The 17,841-nt window shown below is 57.1% G+C and overlaps 2 protein-coding genes across 6 annotated transcripts in view; one reads left to right on the forward strand and one right to left on the reverse strand.

Moving 5' to 3' along the window:
* Window positions 1-35: 35 nt before the first annotated feature.
* Window positions 36-13,049, reverse strand: LOC125338436 (alanine aminotransferase 1-like). The gene is made up of 10 exons (XM_048329219.1): window positions 12,870-13,049; window positions 11,842-11,950; window positions 10,823-10,956; window positions 9,036-9,145; window positions 7,595-7,694; window positions 7,358-7,494; window positions 7,098-7,269; window positions 6,423-6,578; window positions 5,556-5,688; window positions 36-745 (listed from the first exon to the last, which is right to left on the reverse strand). The coding sequence occupies exons 1-10, from the start codon at window positions 13,047-13,049 to the stop codon at window positions 456-458; spliced, it is 1,521 nt and encodes a 506-aa protein (XP_048185176.1). The 3' UTR covers window positions 36-455.
* Window positions 12,836-17,841, forward strand: part of LOC125316945 (alanine aminotransferase 1-like) — an 8,582-nt gene continuing 3,576 nt past the window's right edge. For 3 of the 5 annotated variants that reach the window (XM_048286376.1, XM_048286377.1, XM_048286380.1), the window contains exons 1-6: window positions 12,957-13,092; window positions 14,445-14,585; window positions 14,842-14,913; window positions 15,010-15,118; window positions 15,552-15,685; window positions 16,979-17,222. In XM_048286376.1, coding sequence (XP_048142333.1) covers window positions 13,048-13,092; window positions 14,445-14,585; window positions 14,842-14,913; window positions 15,010-15,118; window positions 15,552-15,685; window positions 16,979-17,222 — 745 coding nt within the window. In that variant the 5' untranslated portion in view covers window positions 12,957-13,047. The other 2 variants (XM_048286379.1, XM_048286378.1) reach the window with 2 other exon arrangements.

Here is a 17,841-nt window from a genome sequence, read left to right on the forward strand (position 1 = left end):
TCCCCCTGGATTTTATCCCAGGAAAAGTGACTTCATCCTTGGAAAAGGAGTTTTATTCCCAGAAAAAGGGACTTTGGTCCTGGAGAGGGGATTTATCCTTGGATTTTATCCCTGGAAAAGGGATTTAGTCCATGAAAAGGGGATTTTACCCCAGATTCCCAAATCCCAATCCCAGATTCCCAAATTCACTCCCTAATTCCCCAAAAATCCAATCTCTGATTCCCAAATTCGCTTCCAGATTCCCAAAATCCAATCCCAGGTTTCCATATCCAATCCAAGTCTCCCAAATTCAATCCCAGATTCCCAAATCCCAATCCCAGATCCTCAAAACTCCAATCCCACATTCCCAAATTCACTTCCAAACCCCGAAAATCCAATCCCAGATTCCCAAAATCCATTCCCAAATTCACTTCCAGAGCTCTAAAAATCCAATCCCACATTCCCAAAATCCAATCTCACGTTCCCAAATTCGCTTCCAGATTCTCAAATCCCAATTCCAAATTCCCCAAATCCAATCCCAGATCCTCAAAATCCAATCCCAGATTCCCAAATTCGCTTCCAGAGCCCCAAAACTCCAATCCCAGATTGCCGAATTCACCCGCGGTGAATCCCGGCCCCGATCCCGGCTGGAATTGCTGTTCCCGGGTGGCTCCGTCAGGAGAATTCCCGCAGGAATTGGGCGTGGAAGCGGCGGAGGAGCAGCAGCGCCCGCTCCAGCGCCGGCGCCGGCAGCAGCAGGGACAGCCTGGGGACAGCGGCAGGGGGCTGGCACCTTCCGGGGACATCCCGGAATCCCAGCGTCCCGAAATCCCGGCATCCCAAAATCCCGGTGTCCCAAAATCCCAGCATTCCCACATCCCAAAATCCCAATATCCAACATCCCAACGTGCCAAAATCCCAACATCCAACAATCCCAGTATCCAACATCCTGACAATCCCAACATCCCAGCATTCCAACATCTCAACTCCCAAATCCCGAAATCCCAGATCCAACACCCAGAATCCCAACATCCCAAAATCGCCCAGTCCCAAAATCCAACACCCCAAAATCCCAATGCCCCAAAATCCCAATGCCCCGAAATCCCAACATTCCCAAATCCCAACATCCCAACACCTCCAAATCCCAACACCCAACAATCCCAACATTCCAAAATCCTAATATCCCAACGTCCAACAATCCCAAAACCCAACATCCCAAAACTCCACATCCAACTTCAACATCCCAAAATCCCAATATCCAACATCCCAACGTGCCAAAATCCCAACATCCAACAATCCCAGTATCCAACATCCTGACAATCCCAACATCCCAGCATTCCAACATCTCAACTCCCAAATCCCGAAATCCCAGATCCAACACCCAGAATCCCAACATCCCAAAATCCCCCAGTCCCAAAATCCAACACCCCAAAATCCCAATGCCCCAAAATCCCAACATTCCCAAATCCCACCATCCCAGCACCTCCAAATCCCAACATCTCAACTCCCAACATCCCAAAATCCAAGACCCAACACCCAAAATCCCAACATCCCAAAATCCACCAGTCCCAACACCCCAAAATCCCAACATTCCCAAATCCCTACATCTCAGCACCTCCAAACCCCAACGTCCAACACCCAACATCCCAAAATCCCCAAATCCCAACGTCCAACAATCCCAAAACCCAACATCCCAACATTCCACATCCAACTTCAACATCCCAAAATCCCAATATCCAACATCCCAACGTGCCAAAATCCCAAAATTCAACAATCCCAGTATCCAACATCCCAGCATTCCAACATCTCAACTCCCAACATCCCAAAATCCAAGACCCAACACCCAGAATCCCAACATCCCAAAATCCACCAGTCCTGACACCCCAAAATCCCAACATTCCCAAATCCCTACATCTCAGCACCTCCAAATCCCAACGTCCAACAATCCCAACGTTCCAAAATCCCAATATCCCAACGTCCAACAATCCCAGTATCCAACATCCCAAAATCCCACATCCAACTTCCCAAAATCCCAAAATCCCAATATCCAGCATCCCAACGTGCCAAAATCCCGACATCCAACAATCCCAGTATCCAACATCCCAAAATCCCAATATCCAGCATCCCAACGTGCCAAAATCCCAACATCCAACAATCCCAGTATCCAACATCCCGACAATCCCAACATCCCAGCATTCCAACATCTCAACTCCCAAAATCCAAGACCCAACATCCCAAAATCCACCAGTCCCAACATCCCAAAATCCCAACATTCCCAAATCCCACCATCACAGTACCTCCAAATCTCAACATCCAACACCCAACAATCCCAACATTCCCAAATCCCAATATCCCAACGTCCAACAATCCCAAAACCCAACATCCCAAAACTCCACATCCAACTTCAACATCCCAAAATCCCAATATCCAACATCCCAACGTGCCAAAATCCCAACATCCAACAATCCCAGTATCCAACATCCCGACAATCCCAACATCCCAGCATTCCAACATCTCAACTCCCAAATCCCGAAATCCCAGATCCAACACCCAGAATCCCAACATCCCAAAATCCCCCAGTCCCAACATCCAACACCCCAAAATCCCAACGCCCCAAAATCCCAACATTCCCAAATCCCACCATCCCAGCACCTCCAAATCCCAACATCTCAACTCCCAACATCCCAAAATCCAAGACCCAACACCCAAAATCCCAACATCCCAAAATCCACCAGTCCCAACATTCCAAAATCCCAACATTCCCAAATCCCTACATCTCAGCACCTCCAAACCCCAACGTCCAACACCCAACATCCCAAAATCCCCAAATCCCAACGTCCAACAATCCCAAAACCCAACATCCCAACATTCCACATCCAACTTCAACATCCCAAAATCCCAATATCCAACATCCCAACGTGCCAAAATCCCAAAATTCAACAATCCCAGTATCCAACATCCCAGCATTCCAACATCTCAACTCCCAACATCCCAAAATCCAAGACCCAACACCCAGAATCCCAACATCCCAAAATCCACCAGTCCTGACACCCCAAAATCCCAACATTCCCAAATCCCTACATCTCAGCACCTCCAAATCCCAACGTCCAACAATCCCAACGTTCCAAAATCCCAATATCCCAACGTCCAACAATCCCAGTATCCAACATCCCAAAATCCCACATCCAACTTCCCAAAATCCCAATATCCAGCATCCCAATGTGCCAAAATCCCAACATGCAACAATCCCAGTATCCAACATCCCGACAATCCCAACATCCCAGCATTCCAACATCTCAACTCCCAACATCCCAACGTCCAGTTATCCCAGTATCCAAAATCCCAGAGTCCCAACGCCCAGCATCCCAAAATCCCAATGCCCAGCACCCAACTTCAACATCCCAAAATCCCCAAATCCCAGCATCCAACACCCCAAAACCCCAACATCCCAAGATCTCAAAATCCAACCTCCCCAAATCCCCAAAACCATCATCCCAACCACCCAAAATTCCAATGCCGAACATCCCAAAATCCCAACATCCCAAATCTCAATATCCCAACATCCCAAAATCCCAACATCCAGCATCCAACTTCAACATCCCAAAATCCCAATATCCAACAATCCCAGTATCCAACATTCCAAAATCCCAATATCCCAACATCCCTGAATCAAACAACCCAACATCCCAAAATCCACCATCCCAACATCCCAAAGTCCAACAATCCCAGTATCCAACATCCCTAAATCCCAACATTCCCAAATTCTACATCCAACGCTCAACATTCAACATCCTGAAATCCCAACATCCAACGTCCGATATCCCCAATCCCAAATCCTGATACCCCAACATCCAACACCCCAACATCCCAAAATCCAACACCCCAAAATCCCAACATCCCAAAATCCAGCATCCCAACATCCCAAAATGCCAACATCCGACAATCCCAACATCCAACACCCCAAAATCCCAACGCCCCAACATCCCAACATCCCAATAATCAACACAATCCAACACCCAACATCCCAAAATCCCAACTCTCAGCATCCCAAAATCCCAGCTCCAAATCCCAATATCCCAACACCCAACATCCCCATATCCAACATCCAAAATCCCAACTCCCAGCATCCCAAAATCCCAGCATCAAACACCCAAATCCCAACATCCAACTCCAACATCCCAAAATTCCAACGCCCTACTCCAACATCCAACACCCAACATCCCAAAACCCCACAATCCTGATATCCAACACCCAACTCACACATTCCAAAATCCCAATATCCCAACACCCAATATCCGACATCCAAAACCCCAACATCCCAACACCCCAAACCCCAACATGCCAAAATCCCAAACCCCAACATCCCAATGTGCCAAAATCCCAACACCCAGACATCCCAACATCCCAAAATCCCAACATCCCAACATTCCAACATCCCAACATTCCAAAATGCCAACATCCAACAATCCCAATATCCAATACCCAACTCCAACATTCCAAAATCCCAACACCTAACATCCCAATATCCAACATGCCAACATCCCAAAATCCCAATACCCAACATCTCAAAACCCCAAAATCCCAACATCCAAACATCCCAACAACCAACATCCCAATATCCAACATCCCAACATCCCAAAATCCCAATAACCAACATGTCAAAACCCCAAAGTCCCAACATCCCAATATCCCAAAATCCCAAATCCCAACACCCATCATCAAAATCCACCATCCCAAAATCCCAACATCCCGTCCAACAAGCCTAGTATCCAACATCCCAAAATCCCAACATCCCAACATTCCAACATCCCAACATTCCAAAATGCCAACATCCAACAATCCCAATATCCAATACCCAACTCCAACATTCCAAAATCCCAACACCTAACATCCCAATATCCAACATGCCAACATCCCAAAATCCCAATACCCAACATCTCAAAACCCCAAAATCCCAACATCCAAACATCCCAACAACCAACATCCCAATATCCAACATCCCAACATCCCAAAATCCCAATAACCAACATGTCAAAACCCCAAAGTCCCAACATCCCAATATCCCAAAATCCCAAATCCCAACACCCATCATCAAAATCCACCATCTCAAAATCCCAACATCCCGTCCAACAAGCCTAGTATCCAACATCCCAAAATCCCAATGTCCCAAAATCCCAACATGCCAAAAATCCCAGCACCCCAAAGCCCAATATCCCAACATCCCAAAATCCCCATGACCGACACCCAACATTCAAAGCTCAAAATCCAACACCCAACATCCCAACACCCCAAAATCCCACATCCAACATCCCAAAATCCCACATCCAACACCCAACTCCAACATCCCAACATCCCAACATCCCAACATCCAACATCCCAAAACCCCCAAATCCCAACACCCAACTCCGACATCCAACACCCAAAATCCCAATGTCCCAACATCCCAACGTCCCACCACCCCAAATCCCACAACACCCAACACCCGACGTCCCAAAATCCCAACTCCCAGCATCCCAAAATCCCAATTCCCCACCCCCAACACCCCCCGCAGTGTCCCCCCCGTGTCCCCCCCGTACCCCAGGTGGCCGCTGTCCCCCCCCATCCCGAAGTGGCTCCCCGGGGCCACCACCAGCCCCGTGGCCTCCTGCAGCCGCCGGCAGAAGAAGACGTCGGGCTCCAGGCCCAGCGCCTGCGGAGGGGACGGAGCGGCTGCGACAGCGGGGGGACACCGGGGTGTCCCTTGTCCCCAGGGTGTCCTGGGCACCCCCGTGTCCCCAGGGTGTCCCTTGTCCCCAGGGTGTCCTGGGCACCCCCATGTCCCCAGGATGTCCCTTGTCCCCAGGGTGTCCTGGGCATCCTCAGTGTCCCCAGGGTGTCCCTTGTCCCCAGGGTGTCCTGGGCATCCATGATGTCCAGTGGCCTGGAGATCCCAGTGTCCCCAGGGTGTCCTGGGCATCCTCAGTGTCCAGTGGCCTGGAGACCCCAGTGTCCCCTGAGTGTCCCCCTTGTCCCCAGGGTGTCCCTTGTCCCCAGGGTGTCCTGGGCACCCCAGTGTCCCCAGGGTGTCCTGGACATCCTCAGTGTCCCCAGGGTGTCCCTTGTCCCCAGGGTGTCCTGGACATCCTCAGTGTCCAGTGGCCTGGAGATCCCCGTGTCCCCTGAGTGTCCCCCTTGTCCCCAGAGTGTCCCATGTCCCCAGGGTGTCCCATATCCCCAGGGTGTCCCTTGTCCCCAGGGTGTCCCATGTCCCCAGGGTGTCCCATCCCAGAGGGATCCCCACAGTCCCACGGTGTCCCCTCACCCTGGCGTGGCTCCTGTCCCCAGCAGTCCCCGTGTCCCCAGCACTCCCCACGCCGCAGGGCCGTGTCCCCGTTCCCGCTGGCCCCCATTCCCAGCCCCTCTCCCGTCCCCCCGGGGTGTCCCTGTCCCCTCCCGGGGCTCACCCGGGCCTGGCTCCGGGCGCGGGGCGGGATCCGGATGCGGGGGAAGGCGCGGGGACCCCCGGCCAGGGGCTGGCACCGGATCCCGGGGGCCCGGCCCAGCTCCTCCTGCAGCCGCCGGGCGTTGGCGGCCAAATCCCGGCACAGATCCCGGCGGTGCTGGGCGGGAGCGACAGCCGGGATTGGGAAGGGACCATGGGATCATGGGATCATGGGATGGGATGGGATGGGATGGGATGGGATGGATATGGGATGGGATGGGATGGGATGGGATGGGATGGGATGGGATGGATATGGGATGGGATGGGATGGGATGGGATGGGATGGGATGGGATGGGATGGGATGGGATGGGATGGGATGGGATGGGATGGGATGGGATGGGACGGGATGGGATGGGATGGGACGGGACGGGATGGAGAGGGGATTAGGAAGGCGATACAGATTGGGATGAGGGTAAAATGAGGATGGGATCAGATGGGATGGGAACGGGATGGGGTTGGGGTTGGGAAAAGAACGGGATGAGATCAGGATGGTGATGGGGTGGAATGGGAATGGGGAATGGGATGAGGATTAGGAAGGGGATATGGGTTGGGTTGGGATGGGATGGGATGGGATGGAATGGAATGGGAATGAGATAAAATGGGAAGGGGCGGAACACGCTCAGCAGCATCTCCCACCTCCTCCAGCGCCCGCCGGACGGGATCCCCCTCCTCCGGCAGCTCCATCAGGAGATCCAGCAGGATCCTGCCCGGCACGCAGGGCCGGGGAATGGACTGGGCCAGCTGGAACGGCTGCCGGACCCCCTCATCCACATTCACCAGCTCCAGGAATCCCGCCCGGAATCCGCTCCTGGGACACCGACACCGTCCTCTCACCACCTTCCACCCCACCCGGTATTCCCGGTATTCCCGGCATTCCCGGTATTCCCGACACTCACTCTCCGGCGGCGCTTTTGGAGAGGGAGTAGAAGGAGACGAGCTGGACGCTGGTGGCCAGCGGGGCCCCCAGCTCGGCCAGGACGCGCTTGAAGGACAGGAAGGGGCGCTCCGGGGAGAAGGCTCGTTCCTGATGCACCTGCGGGATCGGGATCGGGATCGGGATCGGGATCGGGATCGGGGGTTCGGGATTGGGGGTGGATTCATCCCAAAAAAAATTCCCCCCCAAAAATTCCCACCTCCTCTTCCCGGCGCCCACCTCGTCCGCCAGCAGCAGCAGGGGCTCCTCGGCCGCCAGGCGGACGATGCTCTCCATGTCCGGCCGGCTCAGCACGTGGCCTGCGGGACGGGGAGAGAGGGAAACTGAGGCACGGGATGGGGCGGGAATGAGCGGAGTTCATCGGGAAACGGAGGCACGGGATGGGAATAACGGGATCCCAAAGGGAAACGGAGGCACGGGATGGGGCGGGAATGAGCGGAGTTCATCGGGAAACGGAGGCACGGGATGGGAATAACGGGATCCCAAAGGGAAACTGAGACATGGGAGGAGAATAACAGGATTCCAAAGGGAAACTGAGGCATGGGATGGATTTTAGGAGCCCAAAAAGGGAAACTGAGGGACGGGATGGGAATAACGGGATCCCAAAGAGGGAAACTGAGGCACGGGATGGGTTTCAGGATCCCCCAGGGAAACTGAGGCACGGAATGGGAATAATTGGATCCCAAAGGGAAACTGAGGCACGAGATGGGAATAACAGGATTCCAAAAGGAAACTGAGGCACGGGATGGATTTTAGGAGCCCAAGGGGGAAACTGAGGCACGGGATGGGGGGGAGTGACTGGAGTTCATTGGGAAACTGAGGGACGGGATGGGAATAATGGGATCCCAAATGGAAACTGAGGCACGGGATGGGAATAATTGGATCCCAAAGGGAAACTGAGGCACGGGATGGGTTTCAGGATCCCAAAGGGAAACTGAGGCACGGGATGGGAATAACGGGATCCCAAAGGGAAACTGAGACATGGGAGGAGAATAACAGGATTCCAAAAGGAAACTGAGGCACGGGATGGATTTTAGGAGCCCAAAAAGGGAAACTGAGGCACGGGATGGGAATAACGGGATCCCAAAGAGGGAAACTGAGGCACGGGATGGGTTTCAGGATCCCAAAGGGAAACTGAGGCACGGGATGGGAATAACAGGATTCCAAAGGGAAACTGAGGCACGGGATGGATTTTAGGAGCCCAAGGGGGAAACTGAGGGACGGGATGGGAATAACGGGATCCCAAAGGGAAACTGAGGCACGGGATGGGTTTCAGGATCCCCCAGGGAAACTGAGGGACGGGATGGGAATAATGGGATCCCAAAAGGAAACTGAGGCACGGGATGGGTTTCAAGATCCCAAAGGGAAACTGAGGCACGGGATGGGAATAATGGGATCCCAAAGGGAAACTGAGGCACGGGATGGGAATAATTGGATCCCAAAGGGAAACTGAGGCACGGGATGGGAATAACGGGATCCCAAAGGGAAACTGAGACATGGGAGGAGAATAACAGGATTCCAAAAGGAAACTGAGGCACGGGATGGGAATAACCTGATCCCAAAGGGAAACTGAGGCACGGGATGGGTTTCAGGATCCCAAATGGAAACTGAGGCACGGCCGGGTCGAAGCCCAGACTCACCCGTGGGGTCCCCGGGGTTGACCACCCACAGCACCCTGGGGTGGCAGCGGCTCCGCGCTTCCCGCACTTCCCGGCGCAGCGCGGCCACGTCCACGGCCCAGCCCCGGGATTCATCCAGAGGGTACGGAACGGGCACGGCCCCCGCCAGCCCCGCGGCCGCCGCGCACAGCGGGGGGCCCGGCACCGGCACCAGGACCCCCGTGGGCAGCGCCGAGCCCGGACACACCACCAGAGACAGCACGAACTGGGAACGGGAGCAGCGGGATCTGGGCTGGGGTCTCCATTCCCAGTTTGGGGTCCCCATTACTGGTTTGGGCTCTCCAGTCCCAATTTGGGGTCCCCATTCCCAGTTTGGGGTCTCCGCTCCCGGTTTGGGGTCCCCTGTCCCAATTTGGGGTCTCCACTCCCAGTTCAGAGTCTGCATTACCAGTTCAGGATCCCCATTCCTGGTTTGATATCCCTGTTCCCAGTTCAGGGTTCCCCTTCCCAGTTTGGGATCCCCACTCCCAGTTCAGGATCCCTGCTCCCAGTTCAGGATCCCTGCTCCCAGTTCAGGATCCACATCCCTGGGTTCCCCTTCCCAGTTTGGGATCCCCACTCCCAGTTCGGTGTCCTCATTCCTGGTTCAGGATCCACATTCCCGGTTTGAGGTCTCCACTCCCAGTTTGGGATCCCATTCCCAGACCCCATTCCCAGTTTGGGATCCCCACTCCCAGTTCAGTGTCCTCGTTCCTGGTTCAGGATCCACATTCCAGTTTGAGGTCTCCACTCCCAGTCTGGGATCCCATTCCCAGACCCCATTCCCAATTTGGGGTCCCCACTCCCAATTTCATGTCCCCACTTCCATTTCAGGATCCCAGTCCCGGACCCCATTCCCAATTTGAGATCCCCATCCCCATTCCCAGTTTGAGGTCTCCACTTCCATTCCAGGATCTTATTTCCAGTCTCAGATCCCATTCCTGTTCCCAGTTCGAGGTCCTCACTCCCAGTTCAGAATCCCATTCCCATTCCCGGACCCCATTCCTGGTTTGAGGTCCCCATTCCCAATCCCAGACCCCATTCCCGGTTTAAGGTCCCCTTTCCCAGTTTGAGGTCTCCTTTCCCAATCCCAGACCTCATTCCCGCTTTGGGGTCCCCATTCCCAATCCCAGACCCCATTCCCACTTTGAGCTCCCCATTCCCATTCCCAGACCCCATTCCCGCTTTGGGGTCCCCATTCCCAATCCCAGACCTCATTCCCGCTTTGGGGTCCCCATTCCCAATCCCAGACCCCATTCCCGCTTTGGGGTCCCCATTCCCAATCCCAGACCCCATTCCCACTTTGGGGTCCCCATTCCCAATCCCAGACCTCATTCCCGCTTTGGGGTCCCCATTCCCAATCCCAGACCCCATTCCCACTTTGGGGTCCCCATTCCCAGTCCCAGACCCCATTCCCGCTTTGGGGTCCCCATTCCCAGTCCCAGACCCCATTCCTGGTTTAAGGTCCCCATTCCCAATCCCAGACCTCATTCCCGCTTTGGGGTCCCCATTCCCAATCCCAGACCCCATTCCTGGTTTAAGGTCCCCATTCCTGTTCCCTGACCCCATTCTGCTTTGGGGTCCCCATTCCCAATCCCAGACCCCATTCCCGCTTCGGGATCCCCATTCCCAGACCCCATTCCCGCCTTGGGGTCCCCATTCCCAGACCCCATTCCCGCTTTGGGGTCCCCATTCCCAATCCCAGACCCCATTCTGCTTTGGGGTCCCCATTCCCAGTCCCAGACCCCATTCCCGCTTTGGGGTCTCACCGGGATCACGGTGGTGGTGCCGCTGCACAGGACGATGTCTCGGGGGTCGCAGGGGACGCCTCCATCCCGGAATTCCAGGAACCGGGACACCCTGGCGGGGACCCCATGGGATCGGTGCTCGTGGTTGTAGCCCCCTGTGGGAACGGGATCAGCCCCAAATCCAGCGGGATCGCGGGGAAATCCCATGGGATAGGTGGGGAGCGGGAATCCCATGGACCAGGGACCCCATAAATTGTTTTGGGGCACCCTGTAGGGCCGGACACCCCCTAACCCAAACGGGCACCCCAAAACTCAAATGGGCACCCCACGGATTGTTTGGGGGCACCCCATGGGACTGGGCACCCCGAAACCCAAATGGGCACCCCATGGGTTGTGCTGGGCACCCCATGGGACTGGACACCCCAAAACTCAAATGGGAACCCCATGGATTGTTTGGGGGCACCCCATGGGTCTGGGCACCCCATAACTCAAATGGGCACCCCATACATTGTTCTGGGGCACTCTGTGGGTCTGGGCACCCCATAACTCAAACAGGAACCCCATAGATTGTGCTGGGCACCCCATAACTCAAATGGGCACCCCATACATTGTTCTGGGGCACCCCATGGGTCTGGGCACCCCATAACTCAAACAGGAACCCCATAGATTGTGCTGGGCACCCCATAACTCAAATGGGCACCCCATACATTGTTCTGGGGCACTCTGTGGGTCTGGGCACCCCATAACTCAAACAGGAACCCCATAGATTGTTCTGGGGCACTTTGTGGGTCTGGGCACCCCATAACTCAAACGGGAGCCCCATAGATTGTGCTGGGCACCCCATAACTCAAACGGGCACCCCATGGACTGTTTGGGGGCACCCCATAACTGAGAACCCCCCTGACCACTCAAGCAGGAACCCCAAGGATTATTTAGGGCACCCCATGGATCCCGTAACTCACCCCAAGGGCCACCCCCCACCCACGGGACCCTCCCCGGGTGACCCCAAAGACCCCAAATCCCTTTGGGATCCGTCCCACCGATGTTCCCGGCGTCCATTTCCCGCAGGACGCTCCGCGCGCGGCTCCGCGCGGCCTCGGGGAGAGCGGGAGACTCCAAAAGATCAGGAAAGGCGCAGGCGGCCAAAATCTGGGAATGGGGACCGGGAATGAGGACTGGGGACATTCCCGGGGGGGGGGAGACATTCCCGGGGGGATCTGGGGGGATATTCCCGGTGGTCCCTGAGGAGCGGGATTGAGGATTGGGGGGACATTCCCGGGGGGACATTCCCGGTGGGATCTGGGGGGACACGGGGGGACATTCCCGGTGGTTACCGGGGACTGGGATTGAGGACTGGGGACACGGGGAGACATTCCCGGTGGGACATTCCCGGTGGGATCTGGAGGGACACGGGGAGACATTCCCGGTGGGACATTCCCGTTGGGACCTGGGGGGGCAGGGGGGGACATTCCCGGGGGGACCTGGGGGGACACGGGAAGGACATTCCCGGTGGTCCCGGTGGGACCGGGATTGAGGACTGGGGGGACACGGGGGGACATTCCCGGTGGGACATTCCCGGTGGGATCTGGGGGGACACGGGGGGACATTCCCGGTGGTTACCGGGGACTGGGATTGAGGACTGGGAGACACTGGGGGACATTCCCGGTGGGATCTGGAGAGCTGGAGGACACCGGGGGACATTCCCGGTGGGGACATTCCCGGGAGGACTTGGGGGGACGTTCCCGGTGGTCCCTGAGGAGCGGGAGTGCGGACTGGGGGGGACACGGGGGGGACATTCCCAGTGGTTACCGGGGACTGGGATTGAGGACTGGGAGACACTGGGGGACATTCCCGGTGGGATCTGGAGAGCTGGAGGACACCGGGGGACATTCCCGGTGGGGACATTCCCGGGAGAACCTGGGGGGACATTCCCGGTGGTCCCTGAGGAGGGGGATTGAGCCCCAGGGGGACACGAGGGGATATTCCGGGTGGGATCTGGAGCCCTGGAGGGACATTCCCGACGGTCCCTGGAGCCCTGGCTGGGGACACGAGGGGACATTCCCGGTACCTGGCGCAGGACGGGAAGCGGATCCCGGCCCATGGCCTGAGCGTCGTCGCCGCTGCATTCCAGGGGTGGCACAGGTGGGAGTGGCCCAGGCGGTGGCACAGGGGGTGGCACAGAGGGTGGCCCAGGGGGTGGTGGCACCGCTGTCCCCAACGTCCCCGGTGTCCCCTCGGCGGCCGCCATGGCCGAGGCGGTGACGGCGGCGGTGGCGAAGCGCCAGGGGGAGGTGACAGGGAAGGGACGGGGACGGGACAGGAGCGGGAATTGGGACAGGGAAGAGGGGTTGGAATGGGATAATGGGGCGGGAAATGGGGAGGGAATAGGGCAGGGAAATGGGGTTGGAAAAGGGATAATGGGGGAAATGGGACGGGAATGGGGTTGGAAAAGGGATAATGGGGGAAATGGGGCAGGAATTGGGAGGGAATTGGGGCAGGGGGTGATCAGGGAATTGGGGTTGGAAAGGGGATAATTGGGATTGGAAAGGGGATAATGGGGGAAAGGGGGAGGGAATGGGGCAGGGGGTGACCTGAGAGTGGAGAGGGAAATGGGATGGGGAGTTGGGGTTGGAAAAGGGATAATTGGTGGGAATGGGGTGGGAATGGGGCAGGGGTTGGTCTGGGAATGGGGTGGGAAGTGGGGCAGGGAAATAGGGTTGGAAAAGGGATAATGGGGCGGGAAATGGGGGGAAATGGGACGGGAATGGGGTTGGAAAAGGGATAATGGGGGAAATGGGGCAGGAATTGGGAGGGAATTGGGGCAGGGGGTGATCAGGGAATGGGGAGGGAACTGGGAAAGGGAATTGGGGTTGGAAAGGGGATAATGGGGGAAATGGGGTGGGAATGGGGCAGGGTTTGCTCTGGGAATGGGGTGGAAAGTGGGGCAGGAAAATGGGATTGGAAAAAGGGAAGTGGGGGAAAATGGGTGGGAACTGGGGGGAAATGGGGCAGGGGGTGGCCCAGGAATGGGGTGGGAACTGGGGTTAGGAAAGGGATAATGGGGGGGAACTGGAGGGGAAATGGGGCCGGGGGTGGCCTGGGAATGGGGTGGGAAATGGGATAGGGAAAAGGGGCTGGAAAAGGGATAATGGGAGAAATGGGGTTGCTCTGGGAATGGGGTGGGAACTGGGGCAGGGAATTAATTGGGGCTGGAAAAGGGATACTGGGTGGGAAAGGGATGGGAATTGGGAAGGGGGATCACCTGGGCACAGAGGGGGACACCGGGACTGGGAATTGGGGTTGGAAAAGGGATAATGAGGGGAATGGGGTGGGAATGGGGCAGGAAGTGACTTGGGAATGGGGTAGGAAGTGGGACAGGGAATTGGGGTTGGGAAAGGGATACTGGGGGCAACTGGGTGGGGAATTGGGGCCGGGGTGATGCCCTGGGAATGGGGGGGGGGGCACTGGGCAGGGTGGGCACGGCTCAGGGGACCCCGCTGTGCCCAGGCCACCTCGCTGTCCCCGTGTCACCGGTGGCACGTGGCGGGAGCGGGGTCAGGACCCCGGCACGACCCTAATGATTAACCCGGACCCCTAAACATTAACCCGGAACCCCAAACATTAACCCGGCCCCCTCCCCCAGACTGCACTTCCCAAAGATCCCGATCCCGATCCCGCTCCGGCCATGGCGGCCCTTGGCACTTCAGGGGGCACCGGGGTCCCCCCGGCTCCGGTGACACCGCGGTGGGATGGGGGTGGTGGCATCGAGGAGGAGCTGGCACCGGTGAGACCCCCAGGGGACACCCAGGGGACACTCAGGGGACACCCAAGGTCACCCAAGGATCCACAGAATCCCGGAATTCCCAGAGTCCCAGGGGTCCCCCAAGACCACCCAGAGCCCCACAAGGTCCCCATCCCCGGTAACCCCAAAGCCACCCCCACCCCTCACGTCCCTGTGTCCCCGAATTCCCCCCCGGACGCATCCCTGGGATTTGGGGACAGGGAGGTGACAGCGGGGTGACCCCTCTCGTGTCCCCAAGCCCGTCCCCGATGTCACCCAGTGCCACCCCGAGGACGCCGAGGGCCGCCAGGCGCCCGCGTTCCTGCGGCAGGTAACGGGAATATCCCGCGGGAATATCCCGGGGGAATGTTTGGGATCTGGGGGGAAATGGGATGTGGGGAGCTTGGGGACAGCGGTGTCACCGCAGGTGGCCGCCATCTGCGCCTATCCCGCGCTCCTGGAGCACGAGGACATTCCCGAAAGTGCCAAGGAACACGCGAGACGGATCCTGAGGGAGCTGATGGGAGGGAGCCCAGGTGGGGAATGGGATATGGGGAATGGGATACAGGATATGGGCAATGGGATATGGGATATGAAGAATGGGATACTGGGAATGGGAAATGGGGAATAGGGTGGGAATGGGATATGGGGAATGGAATATGGGATATGAAGAATGGGGTGGGGAGTGGGAATGGGATATGGGGACTGGGATGTGGGGAATGGGGTGGGAATGGGATATGGGATATGGGGAATGGGATGTGGGGAATGGGAATATGGGATGTGGGATAAGGGGAATGGGATGTGGGGAATGGGAATATGGGATGTGGGATGCGGGATATGGGGTGGGAACGGGATATGGGAAATGGGATATGGGGAGTCACCAGATCCGGGGACAGATCCAAGGACACATCCCATGACGGGAGAGATCCCGGGCCATGGACAAATCCATGGACAGCGCCCCCTCCCCAGGCGCCTACAACCTGGAGTACGTGACGGGCGCGGTGGCCGAGCGCGCGGCGCGGTTCCTGGCGCACCGCGACCGTGGCATCGCCTGCGACCCCGCAAACATCGTCCCCTGCGCCGGCACCGCGGCCGCCGTGGTGGTGAGCGAGGGAGCCGCGGGGACACCGCGGGGTGGCCTTGGGGACGACGGCGACGCTGCTGCCACCGCCGCGGCGCTTCTATGGCCATCCCATCCCATTCCCGCCCCGTAAATCCCATCCCATCCCATCCCATTCCCGCCCCGTAAATCCCATCCCATCCCATCCCATTCCCACCCCGTAAATCCCATCCCATCCCATCCCATCCCATCCCATCCCATCCCATTCCATCCTATCCCATCCCATTCCCGCCCCGTAAATCCCATCCCATCCCATCCCATTCCCGCCCCATAAATCCCATCCCATCCCATCCCATCCCATCCCATCCCATCCCATTCCTGCCCCGTAAATCCCATCCCATCCCGTCCCATCCCATCCCATTCCTGCCCCGTAAATCCCATCCCATCCCGTCCCATCCCATCCCATTCCTGCCCCATAAATCCCATCCCATCCCATCCCATTCCATCCCATCCCATTCCCACCCCATAAATCCCATCCCATCCCATTCCCGCCCCGTAAATCCCATCCCATCCCATCCCATCCCATCCCATCCCATCCCATCCCATCCCATCCCATTCCCACCCCATAAATCCCATCCCATTCCCGCCCCATAAATCTCATCCCATCCCATCCCATCCCATTCCCGCCCCATAAATCCCATCCCATCCCATCCCATCCCATCCCATCCCATCCCATCCCATCCCATCCCATTCCTGCCCCATAAATCCCATCCCATCCCATCCCATCCCATCCCATCCCATCCCATCCCATCCCATCCCATTCCTGCCCCATAAATCCCATCCCATCCCATCCCATCCCATCCCATCCCATCCCATCCCATAAATCCCATTCCTGCCCCATAAATCCCATCCCATCCCATCCCATCCCCACCCCATAAATCTCATCCCATCCCATCCCATCCCCACCCCATAAATCCCATCCCATCCCATCCCATCCCATCTCATCCCATTCCTGCCCCATAAATCCCATCCCATCCCATCCCATCCCATCCCATCCCATCCCATCCCGCCCCATAAATCCCATCCCATCCCATCCCATCCCATCATCCCATTATCCCATTATCCCATCCCTTCTCCATCCTCATCCCATCCCATCCCAACTCATTGCATCCCCATCCCGTCCCATCTCATTGCATCCCATTATCCCATCCCACCCCAATTCCATCCAAATCCCATCCCATCCCATTATCCCATTACACCATTATCCCATTATCCCATTATCCCGTCATCCCATTATCCCATTATCCCGTTATCCCATTATCCCGTTCCCACTCAGGACGTGCTGTCTCTGGTGGTGTGTCCGGGCTCGGCGCTGCCCACGGGGGTCCTGGTGCCGGTGCCGGGCCCCCCGCTGTGCGCGGCGGCCGCGGGGCTGGCGGGGGCCGTGCCCGTTCCGTACCCTCTGGATGAATCCCGGGGCTGGGCCGTGGACGTGGCCGCGCTGCGCCGGGAAGTGCGGGAAGCGCGGAGCCGCTGCCACCCCAGGGTGCTGTGGGTGGTCAACCCCGGGGACCCCACGGGTGAGTCTGGGCTTCGACCCGGCCGTGCCTCAGTTTCCATTTGGGATCCTGAAACCCATCCCGTGCCTCAGTTTCCCTTTGGGATCAGGTTATTCCCATCCCGTGCCTCAGTTTCCTTTTGGAATCCTGTTATTCTCCTCCCATGTCTCAGTTTCCCTTTGGGATCCCGTTATTCCCATCCCGTGCCTCAGTTTCCCTTTGGGATCCAATTATTCCCATCCCGTGCCTCAGTTTCCTTTTGGGATCCCGTTATTCCCATCCCGTGCCTCAGTTTCCCTTTGGGATCCCATTATTCCCATCCCGTGCCTCAGTTTCCCTTTGGGATTCAATTATTCCCATCCCGTGCCTCAGTTTCCTTTTGGGATCCCATTATTCCCATCCCGTGCCTCAGTTTCCCTTTGGGATTCAATTATTCCCATCCCGTCCCTCAGTTTCCCTGGGGGATCCTGAAACCCATCCCGTGCCTCAGTTTCCCTTTGGGATCCCATTATTCCCATCCCGTCCCTCAGTTTCCCTGGGGGATCCTGAAACCCATCCCGTGCCTCAGTTTCCCTTTGGGATCCCGTTATTCCCATCCCGTCCCTCAGTTTCCCCCTTGGGCTCCTAAAATCCATCCCGT

Source organism: Corvus hawaiiensis, chromosome 26 (assembly GCF_020740725.1).
Source record: "Corvus hawaiiensis isolate bCorHaw1 chromosome 26, bCorHaw1.pri.cur, whole genome shotgun sequence".
Classification (NCBI taxonomy): Eukaryota; Metazoa; Chordata; class Aves; order Passeriformes; family Corvidae; genus Corvus; species Corvus hawaiiensis.

Excerpts from the sequence above, each read along its gene's own strand:
- LOC125338436 (XM_048329219.1), bottom strand. The coding sequence starts at position 13,049 with ATGGCGGCCGCCGAGGGGACACCGGGGACGTTGGGGACAGCGGTGCCA. Across the intron at positions 6,579-7,097 it reads TCCGGCGGGCGCTGGAGGAG|CACCGCCGGGATCTGTGCCG; the intron begins GTGGGAGATGCT and ends GCTCCCGCCCAG. Across the intron at positions 746-5,555 it reads GGGGACAGCGGCCACCTGGG|GCTGTCCCTGCTGCTGCCGG; the intron begins GTACGGGGGGGA and ends CGCTGTCCCCAG.